The sequence below is a fragment of the Lycorma delicatula genome, chromosome 8, assembly GCF_047948215.1.
Source record: "Lycorma delicatula isolate Av1 chromosome 8, ASM4794821v1, whole genome shotgun sequence".
NCBI lineage: Eukaryota > Metazoa > Arthropoda > Insecta > Hemiptera > Fulgoridae > Lycorma > Lycorma delicatula.
In genome coordinates this window covers 54,272,536-54,295,795 of record NC_134462.1, presented here as the reverse complement: position 1 = coordinate 54,295,795, position 23,260 = coordinate 54,272,536, and the positions used below count along the sequence as shown (strand labels likewise).

The 23,260-nt window shown below is 28.6% G+C and overlaps 1 protein-coding gene across 2 annotated transcripts in view; it reads right to left on the bottom strand.

Moving 5' to 3' along the window:
• Positions 1–23,260, bottom strand: part of LOC142329454 (uncharacterized) — a 144,002-nt gene that overhangs the window by 23,067 nt on the left and 97,675 nt on the right. The window contains exon 3 of one of the 2 annotated variants that reach the window (XM_075374102.1): positions 22,140–22,204. In XM_075374102.1, coding sequence (XP_075230217.1) covers positions 22,140–22,204 — 65 coding nt within the window. Of the gene's footprint in view, positions 1–14,169; positions 14,189–22,139; positions 22,205–23,260 lie in introns of those variants that run through there. The other variant, XM_075374103.1, reaches the window with a different exon arrangement.

The window sequence follows — 23,260 nt, the reverse complement described above, 5'->3', positions numbered from 1 at the left end:
GGACAGACATCATGCTACATGTTATGTATGCAGATTGTAAACGAGTTACTGTTAACAACCTTGAATATTGTTTTATGTTCGTAATAAAATTATAGGACTTCAAATATTTTCCACTTGATTATTTTTTTCTTAAATACTGTAACGAATTTGTCATAAAAAAAAATAAACTAAATGTAGATGTACAAAAAACAAAGTAATTCAAACAATTCCGTCATTAAACAATTATCATTGGAGTTATAATGGAAATTTAAAATAATTATCAACAAAATAATAATTACTAAAGAAATTAACAGTTTTGAATGTTTAAAAAATAATTTTTTTTATTGTTACTATTTGGTATATGCTGTAGATGTAGATATTCTGACTGTTGAATTTGTATGAAATTTATTTTTTTATTGAAAAATGACACTGAAATAATAATTAAAACTGATATCGTTTTAATAATCTATTTAGTAATTATTATTAAAATAAATTACAATAAAATTGTAAACCGTACGACAAGAGTCTCGCAGATATCATTTCTTCCACTCAAAAAAACAAAAATTTCTGTAATATAAATAACACTGTTTTTAACAGAATGATACTGATATCAAAAAAGGTAAGATACTGCATTTCTATTATCAAAATCTGTTATTAATTTAGAATTTTGTTTAAAAAGATACATGTTAAATATATGTAATAGACAATAGATATACAATAATAGATAATAAACAATGTTTAAGCGTTCCATATAATAAGCAAAAAATAGAAAAATTTGTTACAAAATTCTTACCTGCCCGATTTCGTTGTTTAATAAATGACATCGAGACAGTAAGAGTGTTGTAAGAAATGTTTTTCTATTTTTTGCTTATTATAAGAAACGCTTAAACATTGTTTATTATCTATTATTGTATGTCTATTGTTTATTGCATATATTTAACATGTATTTTTTTTTTAAATAAAATTCTAAATTAATAACAGATTGTGACAATAGAAATTTAGAGCCTTACCTTTTTTGATATAAGTCTAATTTTGTTAAAAACAGTTTTTATATTACAGAAATTTTTGTTTTTAAACGGAAGAAATAATATCTGCGAGACTCTTACCGTACGGTTTACGATTTCATTGTAATTTTTTTGGATATCACTGCTTTTGTTAGTTTATTTTTTTATTTTTTTTATTTTGTTATCTTGGATTTATTATTGAAATTTATTGCCTTTCTAGAACAAAGAAATAAACATTTTTATTTTTAATTTCTCTGCCAATTTTTTTTTGTTATAGTCATTTTATTCACTTCATAACATATTTTTCCTTTTTTAATAAAACTAGTTTAAGATCCGTGATGTAATATTGCACTTACTTTTTAATTGTTACCCTCTATTTGTATCGTATCCGTTGACACACTTTTTATATTATTATTAAATGAACTTTTTTTATTTCTCAATTAGTCAAATAATGTATAATTTCTTTAAAATTTTATTATTTCAAGTACATTATCAAGTTTTTGTACGCCACGTAGTATTATAAAGTACTGCTACCTAGCGGCGCGATTCGTAAACCTACCTTTTTGAGGAAAAGTGACATATTCGAGTCCGACGGTTCATCAAACGGAAGAAAAACGTTGTCTAACAAAATTCAAGGTATTTTTTGAAAGTATTCTTTATCTAATTGAACTGAAATATAATGTTTTCATGCTTATTTTTAAAAAAATTTCCCCATTTTCATTTCATTTTTAGGTTATGTCATGTTTAGAACTGTAAACACAGTTCGTTGACTTCGCCCTTCCGTCCAGTTCTGCGGACTCTTACCGGCAAAGTTTTAACGAACTTCTTGATTTTTTTTGATTTTTTTAATATTCGTATAAAGATTACACAATCTTCTGTCGATGGTGATAGTAACTTATTAAAACAAAATGCACTTTTATGTTTAGAGTTTTATTATTTTGTGAACGAATTTTGATCGTTTTGTATTTACATATTTATTTCAGTAACCGATTAGGATAGATGAATGTTTGTATTTAACTTTTTACATGAAATTATATATATATATATATATATATATATATATATATATATATTATTTATATTATATATAAAGAATAAAGAATAAAAATAAAATAAATTTTATATAAAATTATATATAAAGTACGAGAGTTCACAAAGGTCTGATGAAAAACAAATACATCGATATTTAAAGTAATGAAAAGGTATAGATAAGTTAAGAATTGTAATAAAATACAATTTAATTTTCTTTAAGTTACTTAAATTTAATAAAATACAATCATTATGTATCGTATTTATTTACATAATCTCTGCAGCATTTTTCATGATTTTCTATTTACAATTTCGGTGTACGGGTTTTTTTCGCATCATTATAACTGAGTTATTATAGCTGCATGAACGATGTATTATATTTGATTAATATTACGTTTTTTTTGTTTTTTTTTTTTTACAAGCCAGTGTCGCATACGATTGTGTCTATGAAAAGTTATACAAAAATAGATACAATACGTTAACAAGGATGAATTTTATTATTATACCCGCCTCTGTTACTAGAGAAAGAGTACAAGGGTTAATAATGTTGTCCCTATTACTAGTTCTTAAATTCTGTAATAAAATACGTAGAATGAAACGAGTTTTTGGAAATACGGTACATTCCATTTCTTAGTTTTATTCATTTCAAGTAAACTTCCTTCACATTCTCATTTACCATTCAGTAAATTTCAAACTTGTAAACCTGTCACATTCCTCTTCTTAAAAAAAAATTATTGCTTAAAAGTTATGTTTCAAACAAAAAAAAATAAATTCCCTCATTCACCGTTACTAAACGTTGTGTCAGAAGCTGAAATTATCGGTAACCGAGCAGCCGGTAACAAATATGATATCGTTGAGTCGCGCATTCGAGATTGGCTAAAGAAAAAATATACATTGCTCAGCAGTTCAAAAAATTATTATTTCGCGGACCGAAATCCAGAAAATTTGTCAAATGAGTACAAGAACTATCTTTGTTTATTAAAGAAAAAAGTTAAAAGTGTTTTCAATTGCTTCAGAGATGTGCAATATAAAGGCACATTAAAAAGAGTTTAAGCATAAAAAAGCATAATTGGTTAAATATATAACCTTAATTATGCAAAATCTGGAGACGATTTCATTTTCCCCTGTAACCCCCCCCCCCACCCCTTAATCTTTTGAAATGAAAATTGAATAGCATCAATTAAAAACTATAATTAAGAACTATAGAAATATTATATTATACCGAGTTTGATGAAAGTCGGTCCAATAGTTCTGGAGATATAAGGCGATTTACACGCCAACATACATACGTACGCACATTTTTTCGCGGGAATTTTGATTCCATTTTTCGGTTTTCTGTGGTTCTTAGGAGTCAATTCGTCAAGATTCGGCGAAAACCGGATATGCCCAATTTTGACCAATCACCATACTTTCCCTTCTATATAACTAGAGCTTCGCTATATTTGCTATATAGACGGGAAAGTAAAAGAAAAAAACATTAATTTGGATAAATTCATGCATTTAATGAAATTAGAAAATAAGAACGAAAAATACAGATTTATCAAAAATACACCTAATAATTTATGAAACATAAAGTTTTATACAAATATATTTATACATAATTGAAGAAGGGTTATTATAAGTTGTCAAACGTATTTGTATAAAAATTTAATAAACATCCTGCCTTCTAAAAATGTTTTAATATAACTTAATATCATTAAGTTGTATTAAAAATGTACTTCATTAAAATTGTACAGTATTTTAAGTGGTAAAACTTTTCTTCACGTAATTAATTTTTCTCTTAAAATTTAGTTTTCAAAATATCTTAATATTTCAAAGGAAATTCATTATTTATTTATTGTTGTTTGTATATATCTTAGATGTACTGGTATATTAATGATGTTAAAAGTTTATTAATTATTAGTTTTAAAGCAAAACCGGGAGACTTTTTCGTTTAATAATGATTTAAATATAAACTACTATTTCTTATAAAAACATTTTTTAATGTTGTAATGCAAATCTTTTAACGCTAATACTACAGAAACAGTTACCGCACAAGACATCGCGTTAATTTTGCGTTCCTTGTTTTGACGTATTACAAACATATTTTAATACTCATCGCCTGTTTTTTTCATCACTGTTTTTTTTTTTTTATATATTACCTTCTTATTCACCCTTACCTACGCGATGCCTCAGCCAAGATCTAACTCCAGATTTGGATAAAGAGTGGCTTTATAAATCTATTATAATTAACGTTTACAACATAATAATTGAAGAAAATCTAGAAATGTTATTTTCAAAAATTCAAGCTTGCTTAGTTGCAGCATGTCTGTCTACATGATATGTAAAATTAAATTAGAATCAAATAAACTGAGAGAAAATTTCAGTAAGTTATTAATTAGTATAAATTAATGAATGAAGAAGAAGGTTGTTAACATTAATAACTTTCAAAGATGTTAAATATATCATATTTAAAAAAAGATGTATAACATTTTCATATACGGCACTAAAGGTTGAAACATTCAAAAAATTATAACGGTTTAAAAAACAGAACACCCGAATCTGCAGATAATTTGCAAGCACTGAATTTTGCGGAAAAAGATAAAGATTTTGGATGAGAAAAGATGGAATAATAGGAAACTTTTGGTTGAAAAATATGATTTCAAACAAGTAAATTATTAAAACACATGAAAGTTTACAGATGAGAAGAAAAATTAATTATTTCTTCTGACGAGTAATACATTCACTCAACACTTACGAAAAACTATATTGGACTGATGGAATATTACTGATTATAAAAAATCCACATCCGAAAGATCTTTTCTTTTTCCTGTTTAGCCTCCGGGAATTGCCGTTCTGGTATTACTTCAGAGGAAGAATGAGGATGATATGTATGAGTGTAAATGAAGTGCGGTCTTGTACAGCCTCAATTCGACCATTCCTGAGATGTGTGATTAACTGAAACCCAACCACCAAACAACGGCATCCACGATCTAGTATTCAAATCCATATAAAAGTAAATGCCTTTACTAGGACTTGAATGCTGGAATTTTCGACTTCCAAATCAGCTGACTTGGGAAAACGCGTTCACCAATAGACCAACCCGGTGGGTTACATCCGAAAGATCTAAGCTATTGGTGCACATAAGTAATGCTCCAAGAGAAATTCCAAATGTATTTTTTATTTTTAAATTGGGCCAGAAGAGAGGAAAGAAACGAAAAAAACAATAATCCTGAGAACTACGATAAATGACTGGAAACGTTTTTAATACCAAACCCTCCAACTCATTCCGTTTTGTTAATTGGCAACAATCGCTGTCATAATGTAAAATTTTACAAGACGCCGAATTCAAATAACAAAAAAGAACTGTTAGAAATCTATAAAGCAGAAAAATTACGTGCTCAGCAGACTTGTTAAAAACTGAGCTGTACGAATTAATGCGACTAAATAAACCCAACTGCAAGAGTTATTCGATAACATATTGGAGGATTGTCGTCGTAGAGTGTAAAAGTGCCATCGTACCACCCTGAACTCAACCTGATTGAACTGATTTGAGCAAATATAAAAAGTCAGGTTATGAAAGAAAATTACGTTGGAAAAATATAATAAAAAAATGGCTGATTATTTTAAGCAAAACTGCAAACACGGATTAAAACACATTCACGGCTGGCTTGTTATCGGTATATTAACCCTCCTTACTGAATTAATTTTTTTGTTTTTAACTCGCTTAAGTATAATAGTTATCAACATTTATACATGTCTTGGAATTAAAAAAAACCTTTCAAAAACACAATCACGCTCTAGTGTGTGATGCGCGCGGAAGACGAGAAAGCACTGTATTTTTACCGTCTGTGCTGAACACTCACTCGTGCGTGGTTGAGCGTATACGTAAATTTCTTACTTGTTCATGCTGGCAATTTAAGTTAATTAATTTTCTAGTTTTTTAAATAGACAAAAATTATTTATTCGTTTTATGAAAAAAGAAAGACCTTTTATTTTGCGGATTTTACTTATAAAATGTTTGTGTTAAATTTACGTAAAATAAATCCTCAATTTATTCCGTATATCAATTATTGATTTAGATTCTTTATTTTACTTTTTTACTACTTAGAATAACTTATAGTTTATTTTCATCTGATTTCATTTATCATCCCGCTTGTTTACAACCTGAAAATTAGTTGTTACGTAAATTCCTCTGAACATTTTAGAGTAGAGTAGAACAAACAAGTAAAGTAATTGTACTATTTATGTTTTAAACACATAATTAAATTATACATTGTATATTTTAACGTATTTATTTAAAAGAATAAATAACAAGGTTAAAAATATTTATATAACGTACATTTTATTATAAAGAACATAAATAAATATCCAAAAGATATTAATTTATACTAAAAATAATATTATCAATATAATTATAAAATAAAAGTAAAGCGTAATTATCTGATCAATACTTACTAAAATACAAGAATGTATAAAATAAATCTATTCATTATAAATCTATCGTTTTTTAAAAGTGATGAAAGTTCACACAAATTTAAAATTCCACCAAAAAGAGAAAACGCGGTTCACCACCAAAAAAGGCGATTCAGTGTAATTACGAATGAACTTCACAATAACAAAATATTTGTTTCTTATGCGCTAATAAACGATACTGAGTCAATAGTAATAACATGCTGACCCCCACCACTACAAATAGAAAAGCTGCTGTACTACCACGCGTATGTGTGTGGTCAGCTGGTTGCATCCATTCATTGACCATGCTCCTGAAGATGCTCACCATTGAATGTATTAAAAATAGAACAGAATTATTACGAAACAGTTAGCCCTCGAAACATTTACAATAGCTAACAGCAAAAGCAGTGACGATAACGCCGATGAATCTCAGTCGACAAGACAAGAGACAATACAGATACAGATATAATGGATACAGATGGCATTAATGGGAAAGAGCCGCTAAATAAAAAAAAAACCCTAAAGCTTCTTAATTATTTTTCTCTTTTGTTAAAATAAGGAAAAAAGTATTAAAGCTTGAAAATAATAAATAAAACGAAATAAAATAAATTAAATAAAGTTAGGTTAGGTTAGGTTTTAAAATTTCATTATGGCGCGGATAATAAAGTTTGCCGAACAACGCACTCACTGGTGTGGACGTGTGACATGTTTGTATCGCGTTCCTCCTGCTCCTTCATCGATCCAGTAATCCATTATCACAATGCGCAGCTAACTGAGCTTTCTAAACTTTGATGAGTAGTAAAATCATTCCCCTACTGAATAAAAACAGTTTATACTATTACTCTGTTTATTAAACTGCCTGTCCCAGTTTTCCTTATATCTGTAACAGTTGAAACACATCGGAAGCAGTGTATGTGGCATTATTAGATTTACAGAGTAATGTTTTTATAGAGTAAACTTATTAAATCATCTCAGTGATTAACAGAGTGAAGATGTTGCCTGTAAAATTGAATATCATCTCCACTTCGGATTTTTTGGCACGGCATGCTTTATACAACTGTATTTTTGAGTATTCCTCAGGCGGATAATTTTTTCTAGGATCACAAAATTTTTAAATATACCGAAACTGACTGTATAAAATAAAAATTAATCTAAGTTCAAAATAACAAGAAAGAAATTAGAAGTTTTTCTTAAATTAAAAAATGGAATGGTTTACAAAGTCCCTTTCAGTCATTTTTGTGTATTTGTTAGCAGTAATTCAAATAGTTTTCTGGATTTGATTAGTGTTGAAACTTTTTCTTTATTAATGTTTTTTTTTTTTTTTTTTTTTTTTTGTAAAACATCAAATCGGAATATTTTTTTTGTAAGTACTTAATGAAGAAGTCTGAAGATGCGTCAAAAAGGAGAGATATTTGTGGTAAAATAAATATTTTAATCCTGCTTTATGAATGTTATCTTTCTTTTCCTGTTTAGCCTCCGGTAATTACCTTTCAGATTTTACTTCAGAGGATGATATGCGTGAGTGTAAATGAATGTCTTGTACAGTCTCAGTTGGACCATTCCTGAGATGTGTGGTTTAATTTGAAACCCAACCACCAAAGAACACCGGTATCCACGATCTGGTATTCAAATCCGTGTAAAAATAACTGACTTTACTAGGACTTGAACGCTGGAACCCTCTTCCCAAATCAGTTGATTTGGGAAGACACGTTCACCACTAGACCAACCCGGTGGGTTTTATAAATGTTATCTAGATTAAGATATACATTACTGCAAGATACTCCATGCTTATAATTATCACCGAAAGATCTTTAAAGAAGAACTAGATTAATGTAAAAGTAAGTCGCTTATAATTTTAAAATTAATCACTTTTAATCTATCTGTTCAAAGAATCGAGCCAGAATCTTATAAAGAGATATCAGGTTGGTTGGCAATATAAGGATTCAGTTTTATTTAATTTGATAATAAAATAATTTTCGAGAGTAAAATGAGTAAAGAAAAAGGATTTGAATACATAAAAAAAAAAACAATATTTAACTGAGGATGTAAGGAGAAGTAATTATGTTAAGGTTGAAAGATTAGCACAGACCAGTTCAGGAATGTTAATGTAGCATGAAATCGATCAAATGAATGGAGTCAAATTACTAAAAAAAAAAGAAATGAATATCATTGTATTCAATAAATATCAAACATTCTGATTCTATGACAGATATCTTGTAATGTTCCCCTTTTGTAAATTGTAATCATAGTTCACATTTAATAAGATAATTTTGTCCAGTTTGTTAAAAAAAAATGAAGTCCGAAAGCTTTAACACTATTCTGATACCTGTTGATATATTTGATGATAACAGTATTACGTTCACTGTAATTTTTGTCACAATATACTTTTTTAAAACTGCTTTTGTCAAAGTGAAAAGCGTGTAGATCCATGAATGACATGTTGCTTGACATGAACAGATTACATACACAATAGTCGGCTTAAAAATGATACATATAACAAAACGTGGACCGCATAAAATTTCGCTGCTATTATCGCATGATTCTTCAAGCCTAAGAAAAAATATTTGATTTCCATGATAAGTGAAGATGTAAATTTTCTATACCGAATTAATAAAGAAAATAAAACATATTTTATTATAAATATACTTATTATTTATTTCATATTTTTGTAGTATAATAAAACCTTTTTTTTATGTGGATAAACAAACCGGCTGGCATTGTTTGAGTACAATTTACTAGCAGTAATCCTAATATTGGCTATAGTAACATTTTTGTTGTCCATTTAATTTAAATGACTCATATTTTTTCCCTTCTATGCCTAATATATATTACGGAAAAACATTTTTTATACAATTTATTAGATTATGCTAGGATCATAAAAAGTTTTAATTCTTTATTAAAATAAAAAAGAACGAGATAGAATAAACAATTATTGAAGCAAAATAATTACATAATTTCACTTAAAAACTACTTACTCAAACAAAGTAAAATTTAAAGAATTAAATGTGCATTTTGATTGTTAAGTTATCATTAAAATAAAATAGTAAAACAAAACACAGAATTATTAAAAAAAAAAAAAAAAAAACAGCATGAATCACAAAAACAAAATAAAAAGTTATAAATTCAGAATTAAAAACAAAAAAAGCATTCTAACAATATAATAAAGGGTTATCTGTTGGCTAGTTGTTATATATAACATAATCAATAAAAACTGAATACCATAGTTATTATCAACAATCCGAGCCGAAAACAAATGTTTAGCTTTCAATACAATCTGTACTATTATAATCTCTTGTACAGGCCGCCAAGTTCTATTCATCTAGTGCATTAGAGAATTTGAGTATTATAGTCTATATTAACACACCGGGTTAATCTAATGGTTAAATTCGTCATCGCAAAATCAGCTGATTTTCAAAGTTGAGAATTCTAAGTTCGAGTCCTTGTAAAAGCAGTTGCTTTTATATGGATTTGAATACTTGACTGCAAATACCGATGTTCTTTGAGTTGGATTTCAATTAGCGACACGTCTCAGGAGTGCTCGACCTGAGTCTTTTCAGGACTACATATTTACCGGTACATTTACCCTTACATTTGCAGCTACAGGTCTGGCAAGCCGGTAGCAGTAATTGCGTTTGCCTATACACAAACACACACACAGATCCAGATCTGGTAGCCAGCTGGAAAAACTGGTTGAAATATTTATAAATAGTCTATATTGAAAGTAACATTTTTCTTTCTATTTGGACTGATAATGACGAAAATTTATCATTTTTGTTCTTTTTGGTAAGTGGGTACCGCTCTTTTTCTCTTTTTTCTTCCAAATCAGAGGATATTTGGAGGTATTTATAGAGAAATTATAAATATAATCTAACCAAACTTAACCTACGTTCGCTTCGCTCGCTAACCTTCGCTAGCTGGTAAAGGTTAACGGACGAAACGAGCGTACATTAAGTTTGGATAGATTATATTTATAATTATAAGCATTAATGCTTGTATTGGACCTCTCTCAGGTACATTTGGAAGACCCATGTTTGAATAATATCGACGAATAGGAATAAAAAATATACTAAGATTGATTATTAAGATAGAAAATTGGTCCTTTTTCGGTATAATGTTATTTGGTTATTGGTTATTGTATATAAATGTAAAAATGTGCGTTTTCATCATTTCTGGGACAAATAGAAAAAAAAGTAGTACCTGCTTACCGAAAAAGGTACATCATATTCTAATCACAAATCGGAAACTCTTTTAAGCATACAGAAATCCGATACGCTACTAATACGATACAATAATTATTATTTCAAAATAATCTTCAGACTTTTTTTGTAAAAGATTTCCAATTAGATAAGTTTCATAAAAGTTATTCTGCTTAATGAAAATTACCTCTATCCTACGCTATTAGTTGTCTTAAAATTTTTACATACGTCATCGGTTTGATTAAAACGAATCATCTTATATCTACTTACGAAAAATTAATATTTTTTAAAACTATTTTAAATTAAATATATTATTTTATAAAAACATTATCTTATATAACAGCCGTTCTGATGTAGGAGAAATACAATTAATACAAACAATATAAGTACATCAACCTAATACACAGTCACGTAAAACTAGACTAATAATTTAGTAATTCTGATAAATATGTATGATAATTTTTCTTATAAAACTTTCATAAATATTATTGAAGCATATACTGTACTAAGTGTACTTAATTATGGTAAAGATGTGTTATCATTTAGTTTTCAGTATTTGTATTATATTTTACAATTAGCCAACAGGTAAACATTTTTGTGTTTTGTTAGAATGTTTTTTTTTGTTTTTGTTTTTAATTCTGAACTTATCATTTTTATCCTGATTTTGTGATTCATGCTAAATTTTTAATAATTAAACTCTGTATATATTTTGAGCAATCACAAGATATCTTATTTTTTTTAGTTCATGCCCTATTTTATCCAATGCAACGGAAATATTCTTTTTTTCAGAATTATTATTGCTAACTTACATAAGTATATTTTGAACAAAGTTATTTACTTGGAATTTATTGTTCGTATTAATATCTTAAGGATATTTCTGAAAGTATTCTCCCACCACTGAGTAGAAATAGAAATATAACGCTTTCTTTTACAACGGAAATGAGTACGTTAATTGTTATAATGAACAGAACGAATTTGTAAATTTGTATAGTTAAATATTATCGACATATCGAAGTTTGGCATACTGATATACGACCTTGGGTTGATGAAGAAGGCAGGGGAAAACCGGATTATTCTTCACTTTCCCTAATTAAACATAGGCTATTTTTGAGAAAGATTATTTCATTTTTAACGGTGCTTTATGACTTATTTCAGGTCACCGAAAACCAGTACGATTATAATACATTATGGAAAAAGCCTATAATGAAAACCATTAATGTACAAATGCGAAGTAAATTACGACACGAACTTTGGCGATTGTCGTAAATTTCGCAAGAGAGCATTTATGGCCGTTATAGAAAGTTGCATAACTATTTTTTATACGGCTGAGAAATATCGGGATTATTGATTTAAATCGATGATAGAATAGATTACAGAAATATTTTTTTTTTTTTTTAATTTTCAAAAAATGCATTAAACAATGCATTTTTGTAGCAATAGGTTTTTAGTCATAAGTTGACCCTTTTCTTTAATATCGACAGGTGTTAAAGAAGTTTCTTCCGCAGAATCCGACGTAATTAACAAAAGGATAAACATTGAAATATAGAAACTTAGTTATATATTGCCCACCGGGCTAGTTCAGTGGTTAACTCGTCATCGCAAATCAGCTGATTTCGAAGTCGAGAGTTGTAAGGTTAAAATCCTAGTAAAAAATTAATTTTATATGAATTTGAATACTAAATCGTGGATACCGGTTGTTGGGTTTGGTAGCTGAGTTTTAATTAACCACATATTTCAGGAATGGGCAACCTTTTTCTTTTTCCTGTTTAGCCTCCGGTAACTACCATTTAGATAATACTTCAGAGGATGATATGCATGAGTGTAAATGAAGTTTAGTCTTGTACATTCTCAGTTCGACCAATCCTGAGATGTGTGGTTAATTGAAACCCAACCACCAAAGAACACCGGTATCCACGATCAAGCATTCAAATCCATGTAAAAATAACTGCTTTACTAGGACTTGAACGCTGTAACTCTCGGCTTCCAAATCATCTGATTTGAGAAGACGCGTTCACCACTAGACCAACCCGGTGGGCAGGAATGGGCAACCTGACACTGTACAAGATTACACTTCATTTACATTCATTCATCCTCTGATGTAATACCTCTTCTGAAGCTAAACAGAAAAAGAGAGTTGTCTATTGGTATACTTTCAAATTAACCTCTGCTTGCAAACTACAAAACTGGATTAAAATCAAAGTAAAAAAATCAGCTGATACAGTATACAATACTCGCTTCTGATCAGTTAGTGGTTAAATATAGTACGCTTTTGATCGGCTGAACACCTGTATCAACCCACCGGGTTGGTCTAGTGGTGAACGCGTCTTCCTAAATCAGCTGATTTGGAATTCGAGAGTTCCAGCGTTCAAGTTCTAGTAAAGTCAGTTATTTTTACACAGATTTGAATACTAGATCGTGGATACCGGTGTTCTTTGATGGTTGGGTTTCAATTAACCACACATCTCAGGAATCAATAACTGAAGTAATAACTGAGACTGTACAAGACTACACTTCATTTACACTCATACATATTATTCTTATTCATCCTCTGAACTATTATCTGAACGGTAATTACCGGAGGCCAAACAGGAAAAAAAAGAAAAAGAAGAACACCTGTATAATAACGAAATCTGTTTCATAATGACCATCATTATGACACAAATTCCAGCCGCGTAATTAAAATGTTAATACAAAGAAAAAATCATTTAAGATATATAGGTTATATTTATAGTTGAAATTATCATTTTTATATGATTGAACATTTTCAAATAAATTTAAATTGACAAAAATACATTATAAATCATCTTATTCAATGTTATATGTTAACATTTTATCTGTATTATTTTCATTCGTAAAATGAAATATTTTACGTACTTTCTGTGTTTGAAATATTTCATGGATTACGTAATTTCAAATGAATAAAAAAAGTATTACAAAACACCATATCAGTTTTAATAGAAAATATTTATCATTAAATTGTTATTGTTTTAAATTTAAATGGAAGTATATAATATTATTATAATAATGGTATTTACTTAATTTTTTTTTTTAATATGCGTCTTACCTTAAGTTTTTTCTCTCTTTTTATGGACATCTTTATCTCTTTTTATTCTATTTCACCCACTCATATGTTACAGTCCATAATGCCTGATTGGAGTTATGAACTTGTCACCTATTATTAAATAAAAGACCGCCTTAGTTGACGTGTGATGAATTATTTTTTCCGTTAACTGTCTTCAAAAGAAGTTTTTTTTTTAGTGAAACTTTTTTTGTACCTCAGCCTGTTGGTAAATAATTTAATTCTAAAGCAAAATTTTAATTTATTTTAAATAATTCCTTCTGGTTTATTTTTATAATTCATTTATTATTATTATTATTATTATTATTATTATTTTTATTTTATTTTCACCATTATTACTTTACAGTCATTCAGTAACTGTAAAACGAATTAAATCTAAGGAATAAAAAATAAAAAATAAAAACAACATTTTTAGCGTTAATACTTATGTTATTTTATTAAAGGATACGAATGATTTGATGTAACAGAATATGGAATGAAAATAATTGGCAGTGTCAAACTATACATCTTCAAAATCAGTGAGGGTAGACAATAAACCGATGAATATCTGCACAAAAAAAAGGAATAATTAAACAAGTAAATCAATACAGATACTTAAAATCCATGTTTTGGAGATTACAAAAGCGAAAACGAAATAAAAAAAACAGAAATGGCTAAGGAAGGATTTAACAGAAATAATCTGGTGCTGATCGTGATGGTTGGGACCTTATGATAAAAGAAGGATTAATTAAAACATTGCTAAAAGAATCAATAGAGGATGTAAAAAGAGTAAAGATTATTTAGATAATCTAGAAGGGAATGGAAGCAATCAGAATTTAAAAGTTTAGTTGGAAATAGGGGATAATGAGTAGAAATATGGTACAAGGGATCTCAGGGAAAATTACTAAATGATAATTTCTTTATAAAAATTATTTTTTTTTAGATTTAATCTTGTTTATTACTTATTATAACATTTATAATATTAAACTTACCCCAGTATTATGGAAAAGCAAAGAAAAATTATTAAAACCCCTTATAATAATTTCCACCTTTAATGAATTGTATTAAAATGGTTTTTCTGTAACGAAAAGTTCAGTATTATCGATTAACGGAGGGAAAGAGATATTTTTAGGGAAATTTGGCTTACCTTAATGGAAAACAACAAAAAAATAAATTTTTTATTAATTCATCGACTATTTTTCTATTCCATTTTCCTGGATTCTTATTTTTAGATAGCTTACATCTAAAACGTCTGCATAAGTATTCCTATAGGTCGGATTTTATTAATCTTTTTCTTCCACTTAATTCACACCTCACATTTTCCAATAAGGTTCTGATTTACAAAGCTATCCTACGACCAATATGGGCTTATGGCGTAGAGTTGTGGGGAACAGCAAGGAATAATAACGTAGATATCATACAATGCTTCCAAAACAAGGTATCTAGTACAATTCCAGAGGCGCCAGGGTTCACAAGGAACGATGAAATTCATGAATATCTGGAGCTTCCAACGGTTTGTGAGGATGTGAGACAGTACAGTGTAAAATACCAACAACGATTAGAAAATTATGTTAACCACTTAGCGATTATGCTTCTTGATAACAGTAGGAACGTCCGAAGGTTGAAATGTTTTCATGTGCTTGACTTAGAGGCTCCTGAATGACACTGCAGTCTAGTGATATTTTTTTGTAGCTTTATTTATTATGTTTTTGTTTATATCTACAAGTTCTTTGTTCGATTAGCTAGCTATCGCTTGATTATTTGTTTGTTTCTTTTATTGACTACTTATTTCTTTATTAGTGTTTATTAGTTAGTCATTTGTTTTTATGGACTATGAAGTGTTGGCAGAAATATTTTGTTTTTTTGTAATGAACTTACTGCTTACTGATAACTATCATTATGGATTGACTTATTACCAAACTATTTACTTATGGTTCCACTTAAGAGCCGATTATAAATATACTGGTTGTAAAAAAAAACTTCGACTTAAAGAATATTTAATTCAAGTTATATGGATTATACTTTAGCTATATAGAACCAGTTATTGTGTGAGGATTGAATAGTACACTTCAATGATTTTATATTGATTTGATGAATTTATTTCTATAATAAAATTGAATTTATCAAGTGAAAATTGGAATAAAACTAAAATTATTGTGACGTGATTGACATCACTAACATAATTATCTATGTGGTACTTCCATTATATGTCATGATTTTTTGGTATTTTGTAAATAAGGTATCTGTGAGTGTTATCGTAGAGTATTTCGAAAACCGGACTAAAATTACGTATTTAATAGATTACGGAGAAAACAAGAATAACAGGAAAACGGTCTAAGAGGCAAACTTTAGGCTTAAAAATTGAGTAAAATATGAATAATGTAACTAACGCGAAATCGTTGAGAAACGGACTGAGAATGGTAACATCAGGAGTTGAACGGATGAAGAGGCAGGGAAGACCATTTAGTGTCTTAACGATAAAACTTCTCTTTCTATTTTTTTTTTTTTTTTGTTTTCTTTTTATGAAAATAAAATAAAAATGAATATAATAATAAATTTAGTAATAAATTGAATAATAAATTATTAATAATTTAATTTTTAGTACGCTTAATAATAAATTTGTAGTGCCTTACAATAAGATTTATAACAATTGGAAAACATCTCGCTTTGCTCGATCAATTATCCGGAAATAATTTTTTTTTTTAATTATTATAATTTTATGATTATTATAAATAAAGATTAAAATAAGATTAATAAAGTTAAATGTATATTTTTAAATCAACTTTTTATTTTTATTACTGTATCATTTTGTTATTAAACTTGTAATATAGATTGCAGTTTTATGAAGTTCAATATTTTGTATAATTTTTAAAATTACTGGTATTTGGTATACCGGTTGAATCACAATTAATTCTTTATCTTTATTGCCTTATAGCACCAATTTTCATTATATTTCAGTTTTAGTATCTATGTTATGCTACATTTACATTTACTCATGTTACAGTTATCAGCGTATGATCAGAATATACGACCGCATAGAATATACGATTACACCATATTCACCTCGATAGTAAATTTATACGCAAAAAAATAAATAAATGCATCGGTATTTGAAATTAACTTTTAGACCCTGAAAAAAAATCAATCAAAAAAATAAATACAGTATCAAAAAATAACTAATAATATGAACAACGGTTACGAAAGCTTTTTAAGAATGCTATTCCATCAAAAAAACGAGGCCCAATTACTCCAGGACATGAGATACCACCGCAAACGATAACAGCAGGTCGACTTTGCTGCCTCTCAAAAACAATTCTACGGTTCTCTGAATACCAATAGATACAGTCGTGTCTGTTGACGTGACCTGTTAATTTGAAAGTCCCCTCATCGCTCCAAATTATCTTAGAAAACGACTCATTATTATCTTCTCTTTCTTCATTTACCATTGTCTCGCAAAATTTAAGCCTACGATCAGGCTCGTCCTCCGATAGGCCAAGTATGAGACGAGGTATGTAATGTTTCAATTTAGCCTTATTTTAAATTTCCCGAACAGAAGTTCTAGAAACATTCTGTTCGAGAGATAGCCTGCGAGTAAACTTTTTAGGGCTCTGGATAACCAGCGTAAAACTTTACGCTTAGTTTCCTCACTTAATGATGGCCTACCTGACCCGGAGCAGTCCACTGAAAATGCATTTCTCTCAAAACGTTTTCGTAAATTGTAGACAGCTATCCTTGTCGGTGAAACAGTGTTGAAACGATTATTCCACTCATTTATTATTAAATTAAGGATTTGAACCTTAGAACGACTTCAAAATCAGCTCATTTGTGATGTCGAGTTAACAACTAGACCAGTCCGGTGGGCTACCATAATAACAGCTGCATACACTGATGTTTGATTGAATAGCTGCGCACTCTGGTGTTTGTGTCAATAACTATCTGATGAAAACAAAAGGTGGTAGTTTATAATCTATGGAAATATACAAACAAGATTAACTTATCTTAATATTTAAATGGGTAGCGAGTTCTGTCTCACTCGGTATATAAATGAACTAGTTAGTTATTCTCAGTAATAATCACTAATTATTTCTCGATATAAAAGCTTAATAACGTCAATTACACCTTTAACTTTACACCTACAATCCGTACAATGTATTTGTAAACCAGATTATTAAGTACGTATGTTTGTTTTTTTTTATATTTCCATAAATCTGACGCTCCAAAGGTACGATTTGAATTATTTTAATATTGTTTTTATAAAACATTGAAGAATGTTTTAGGATTAATTTTATCTATATATGGCAATTATTAAATGATAAATATGATTGCCTTGTAGCATTTTACAGTTTAATTTTTCGAGAAGTGAAAATTTGTATTATAATCTAAATAAAGTATTATAAAAGATAACCATATGGTTTCCGGGTATTAAATTTAGAGCATAGCCTAAATTTATTTATCTTTATTTTATTGCATTACCTTCATAAAAACCGAGAGAACTGTAAATCAACATGTATCATCTAAATGAAAATAAACTAAATATGAACTGTTATTATACAGATTTAAAATAAATTATCTCATATGGTTTAACAATATTATACAAAATTTTATAGAAAGTTTTAAATATTTTATTTTTGAAAATAAAAATGAAAGTAATTAGAAAATCAATAATTGTTTGCTGATTAAATGTAACGGTTAACCGCAAGTTGAATGTAATTAATATAACTGCTGTAATTATGTATTTAAGTTTATTTTTCTTTAAATTAGAAAATAAAGACAATTTTAAATCACAAAGAAATAACTGTAATAATAATAATAATAATATTAATGTATCGATTTTCTCTAAAATACCTTGAACGAAAATCGTACCATATTATTACAGTATTTTGTTGTAAAAGAAAAGTAATTACCAGAATAGTAAAACTGAAACGTTCATTTCATTCATGGCAGTGAAAATTTTATTCCAGCTCTTATAACATTAAATGTTATTATGTTTATGGCAGCATTATTAAACATTTAAATTTCATGACGAAGGAAGAAATTGCGTAACTGCAATGATAAATTACGTTTTTATGAAAATAAAATAAAAAATCTTTTAGCAGTATTCATAATAAATAAATCATGATTGTTCATATAATATTTTTGAAATTTTCCCTTAATTCACTTTTTAAATAAGTAATATTAATCAAATAAGTGACAACAATAGTTTAAGAAAAAACAGTAAAGTTTATATTATTAATTATTGTTATTCTTAAATCTCCCTCGCGTGATTGCGGTCCTAATCTGCGCTGACGGGCTGTGCCAAGTTATTACAAATAATATTATGATTCTAGATTAAAGAAATATCTGATAGTATAGCATGTTTTGAGTATGACTGATTTCTGTAAGTCTCTTTTTTCTATGAGTGTACTAATCAATAAGTGAACTGTGAATTTATAGTTGTAGTACGTTATGAGAGGCCTGCGACTGACATAATGAGGGGAATGGTTTTTTCTTGTTTCCAGAGCCTTTTTATTTCTATCGGTAGATTGGACAGGTAGTAAAGACGATTAGATAGGTGATTTTTTTTTTCTTTTTTGAATTGGAAAGTGATGTTTGGTCTACTGGCAGTGATTGTTCTATAAGAATTTCGATATCCCAATACAGTTTGTGTTTAGTATTTTCGAATATCGATGTTGGTATGTATTTGTAGTAGGGATCTGTGTATTCGATGAGTTTGTATGGTGTGGCTAACGCTTGGTGTATTACTTTAGCTGTTGCATTATGTCTAACTGTGTATTCCGTTCCGGCTAGTGTTCTACATCCAACTGTGATGTATTCCACTGTTTCATTTTGTTGATCGCATGTTTCATTTGTGGTGACTGAGTGGTCGATTGTGAGCTTTTTGTAATTTCGAGTTGCTATGACTTAAACTTGTATGAAAAATAGGAAAGCTTCTGTTTCGGAGAAGAACTGACCGTCCTGTAACCAGGTGTATGATTATTTTTTATTGATGTGGTCTACGGTGATGTGGTATCTGTGTATTCCATAGAGTGTTTTAGTAACCAGGAGTTCATCTTTTCTTTTTGGGATTGTGCGTGGTTGTTCGTGTCGGCTGCGTCTTGTATGGAATAGGGCGAGGGATGTGTAATTTTTGTCTGGTTTTATTTTCGCTGTTTGTAGACTGGTTTGTTTCGTATGAAAGAAATTCCTGAGTGTCTTTATTTGTTTTATGTATGTGTACGATACCTCTTCCCCCTTTTTTTCTCTTCATGATGTCTTTCTTTGAGTATGTTGGGGGTGAGCCGATTCTGTGTTTAGTGAATTCGAAGCGGGTGAGGATTTGAATGTTTCTATATCTAAGTGTAACCATTTGATGGTGCCAAAGGATTATTATTATCATAACTGGATTAGAGTATGTATAAGATATTCAAGTAAGAATGAGCATCCAAATGCGCATGCGTGAAATGTAAAAGAAAGAGCGTACGTAAGCAACCTGTAAATGACTATCTCCGACCATTATAGGTGTCATATCTTTGTAATAGTTAAATATTTTCTAAGTACCTAAGAATTATCTGGTTTTTGTTTTTTTTTTGTTTTTTTTTTTATCTGCGCATCCATTTTCTCCCAAGCCGGTAGATTCTGTCTTCAGACTTCACTTTTACTTTACAGTCTATGTGGATGTATAATTAAATTGAATATTTACCCTAGTATTCCAGTACGCTGTATTCCAAATTGTTGAAATCATTAACAATCAGTAATTTGATGTGGTAAATTTTAATGTTAAATATGCTATGAAGCCCTTTCCAACCAAATACATTAGATAACATTGTGGATCATATTAAAAGGTTTTTGGATAAATAATACCAAAAATTTTACGAAAACAAATTGTAATTGTATTAAAAAACCCTGTTTTAAGATCGGAAAATAATTAAGAGAAAATAATTATTTTAAGAAAATAATTATAACAAAATTTTAATTTTCCTGACTGATAAAGTATACATTACAAAGGGATAAATATTACTGGTCGAAAACCTAACCCCACCCTTACAATACTTAAATTTATCGATGAACAGAGGACCTCTAATTCTAACAATATGAAAATCTCAATTAAAAAATTTCATATGAATATAGTGTGTAAATGCTGGCGTCCATTTTATTTTACTGTCACCAACGGTTTAAGTAAAACTCATCAAAGTTGACATTAACTTATGTGTTTAGGTAATTAATTTTATCGAATTTTTAAAAAAATAACATTTAGAGAGAAGGAAATGTGAAGAGGTGGTATTTATTAAACGTTATTTTAATTTGTTATAAAAATTTGTCTTACTTTTATTTAGTTTAATAAAATATTATCTTTGGAAGTAGAATTATTGACAGTTTTTTAAGAATCACCAAAAAAACTATCAAAGTAAAAGTTTCCAATTATGAAATATTTTAACTTTTTATTATTTCAACTTATCGATTTTGATGTTTCTCAATATTTTTTTTCGAAATGATAACTTAGAGTGGGAACATTTTCAACCAATATTACTGTTTAGAATTAATATAACCGAACCCCTAAATTTAGAATTTCCGTACTATATTTTTTTCTAGATTTTTACTCCTTTAACCAACCCCAACGACTATGAATGACTAGGGGTTATGAAGGTAGAAATAGTTCTCAACATGATGATTAATTATAGAAGGAATAGTTATGAATATAAATATCATCTGAAGAGTAAAAATAATACTTAAAAACACATTAGAAGACTTAAATTTTAAATCTGTGGGAAAGTTCAATATCATCTTTGTCTTTTACTTCAGTTATTTATTGCTAAAGATGTATAAAACAATATTTTCATATACTTTTGGTTGTGACAGCTTGGGAATTGAAAATAATACCTTTCTATTGTAAATCTGTCTTAAAATAGGTTATCAGCTGGATATATCAAAATATACTACATCCATTATTCTTATTCTAATCATCTACTTTCATTTTTGAAAACTTTTTTTAACATTTGTAAGCCGTCTTCGCTTTTTCCTTTTACATTTCTTTTGTTGAATCTCTGCTGTAAATAATTCCTACATAATAATTGAAACAATTTTTTTTTCATTTTCTAATGATAGCTAAGTAGATTCATTATAGTGTATTCATAATATAGAAAATAAGATCGTTTATTTGATACCAAGCGCAACGTTATGAAAAAAGTTTCTTCTAAAAAAATCGAAAGAAGAAAAACAGATTAAAAATGGATTGTCGAATCCTCGTCTGGCACCCAAAGTATGAGTCATGTAGATCAATAAAATTACGTTGTCTTTATTTTATTTGTGGGAAATATTTATACGTGAGGTAAATTTCAAGTTTCAAGGTTGAACTTTAATTTCCTTGTATAATCCAAGCAAACGCATTAAAATAATTAAAGATTGTAAGTATTATTAATGGAAAAATACTATAAAGATTAAAATATAATCTATAAAACTTACCTTGGTCGTGACTTATTTCGTGAACAACTAGACGTTTGTGGATATCGGCATTTTCTGGGGCAAACCTAAAATTAAATAAATATTGTTTAATACTCAAATATAAACTTTATGAGCATTCTAAAAATTACAAAATAAAATAATATCAATTTGTATTATTTACACTATAATAATGGTATTTCCGTAGCGGTAGTGTGAAATCTCTGGGTTTTCAATTGGAAAAGGAATTAAAATTTCATAGTACTTCATATTTCCACTAGGATTATCATAATTGATTTGAGTGTTACCTTCTGGCCTTCCTAGCACAGTCACTCTAAGTTCCTAGTTGACACGTTTTGGAGTACCTCCATTTTCAAAACCACTTTTAGTACAGAGTCTTCCTGAGTTGGGATCGTCAAATAAATAGCTCCTTTAACTCCCCACTGTCTTGACCTCTTCTCCTTGTCCCTCCCGCTCTAACAGTTACACAATTTTTTGAAACTAGTCCTTTTGATTTTTTATTTTGCAATTTAAAATGTTTAAATACTAGATCAGATTGAGTGAGAATATTTAAACGTTTAAATAATCTAAAAAACATGAAAATATTCAAGCTAAAATTAAAAGGACTGGTGAATAAACAAATAAACACTCAATCCGATGTAATGTTTAAAAATTTTAAATAAAATCAAAAGGATTAGTTTCAAGAAATTGCATAACCGTTAGAGAAGGAACGACAAAGCAGAAAAGGCCATATCAGTAGTGATGGAGTGAGAGGAGGAGCTTAACATCATTATTTATTCGACGTTATCCCAACTCAGGAAGACTCAGTTCTAAAAGTACTTTTGAGAATGAGGGTACTCCGAAATACTCAACTATGAAGTTAAAGTATCAACGCTAGGAAGAGCAGAAAATAACACTAAGATCAATGGATGAAAAATTCTTCAACATTTTGTGTGCATCTTAATCTGACAGTGAAGAATCAATTTTTTCCTTTACGGCAACCAAATCAAACCAAACTCTTTTACTTTGAAGAATATTAGAAAACGGTATACTTGTCATCAATATAAAATATTTATTATGTCTATGTATATTCGCGTCTGAAGTATACCATCTTTTATAACTTCTTAAAATTGTGAAAGTTTTCG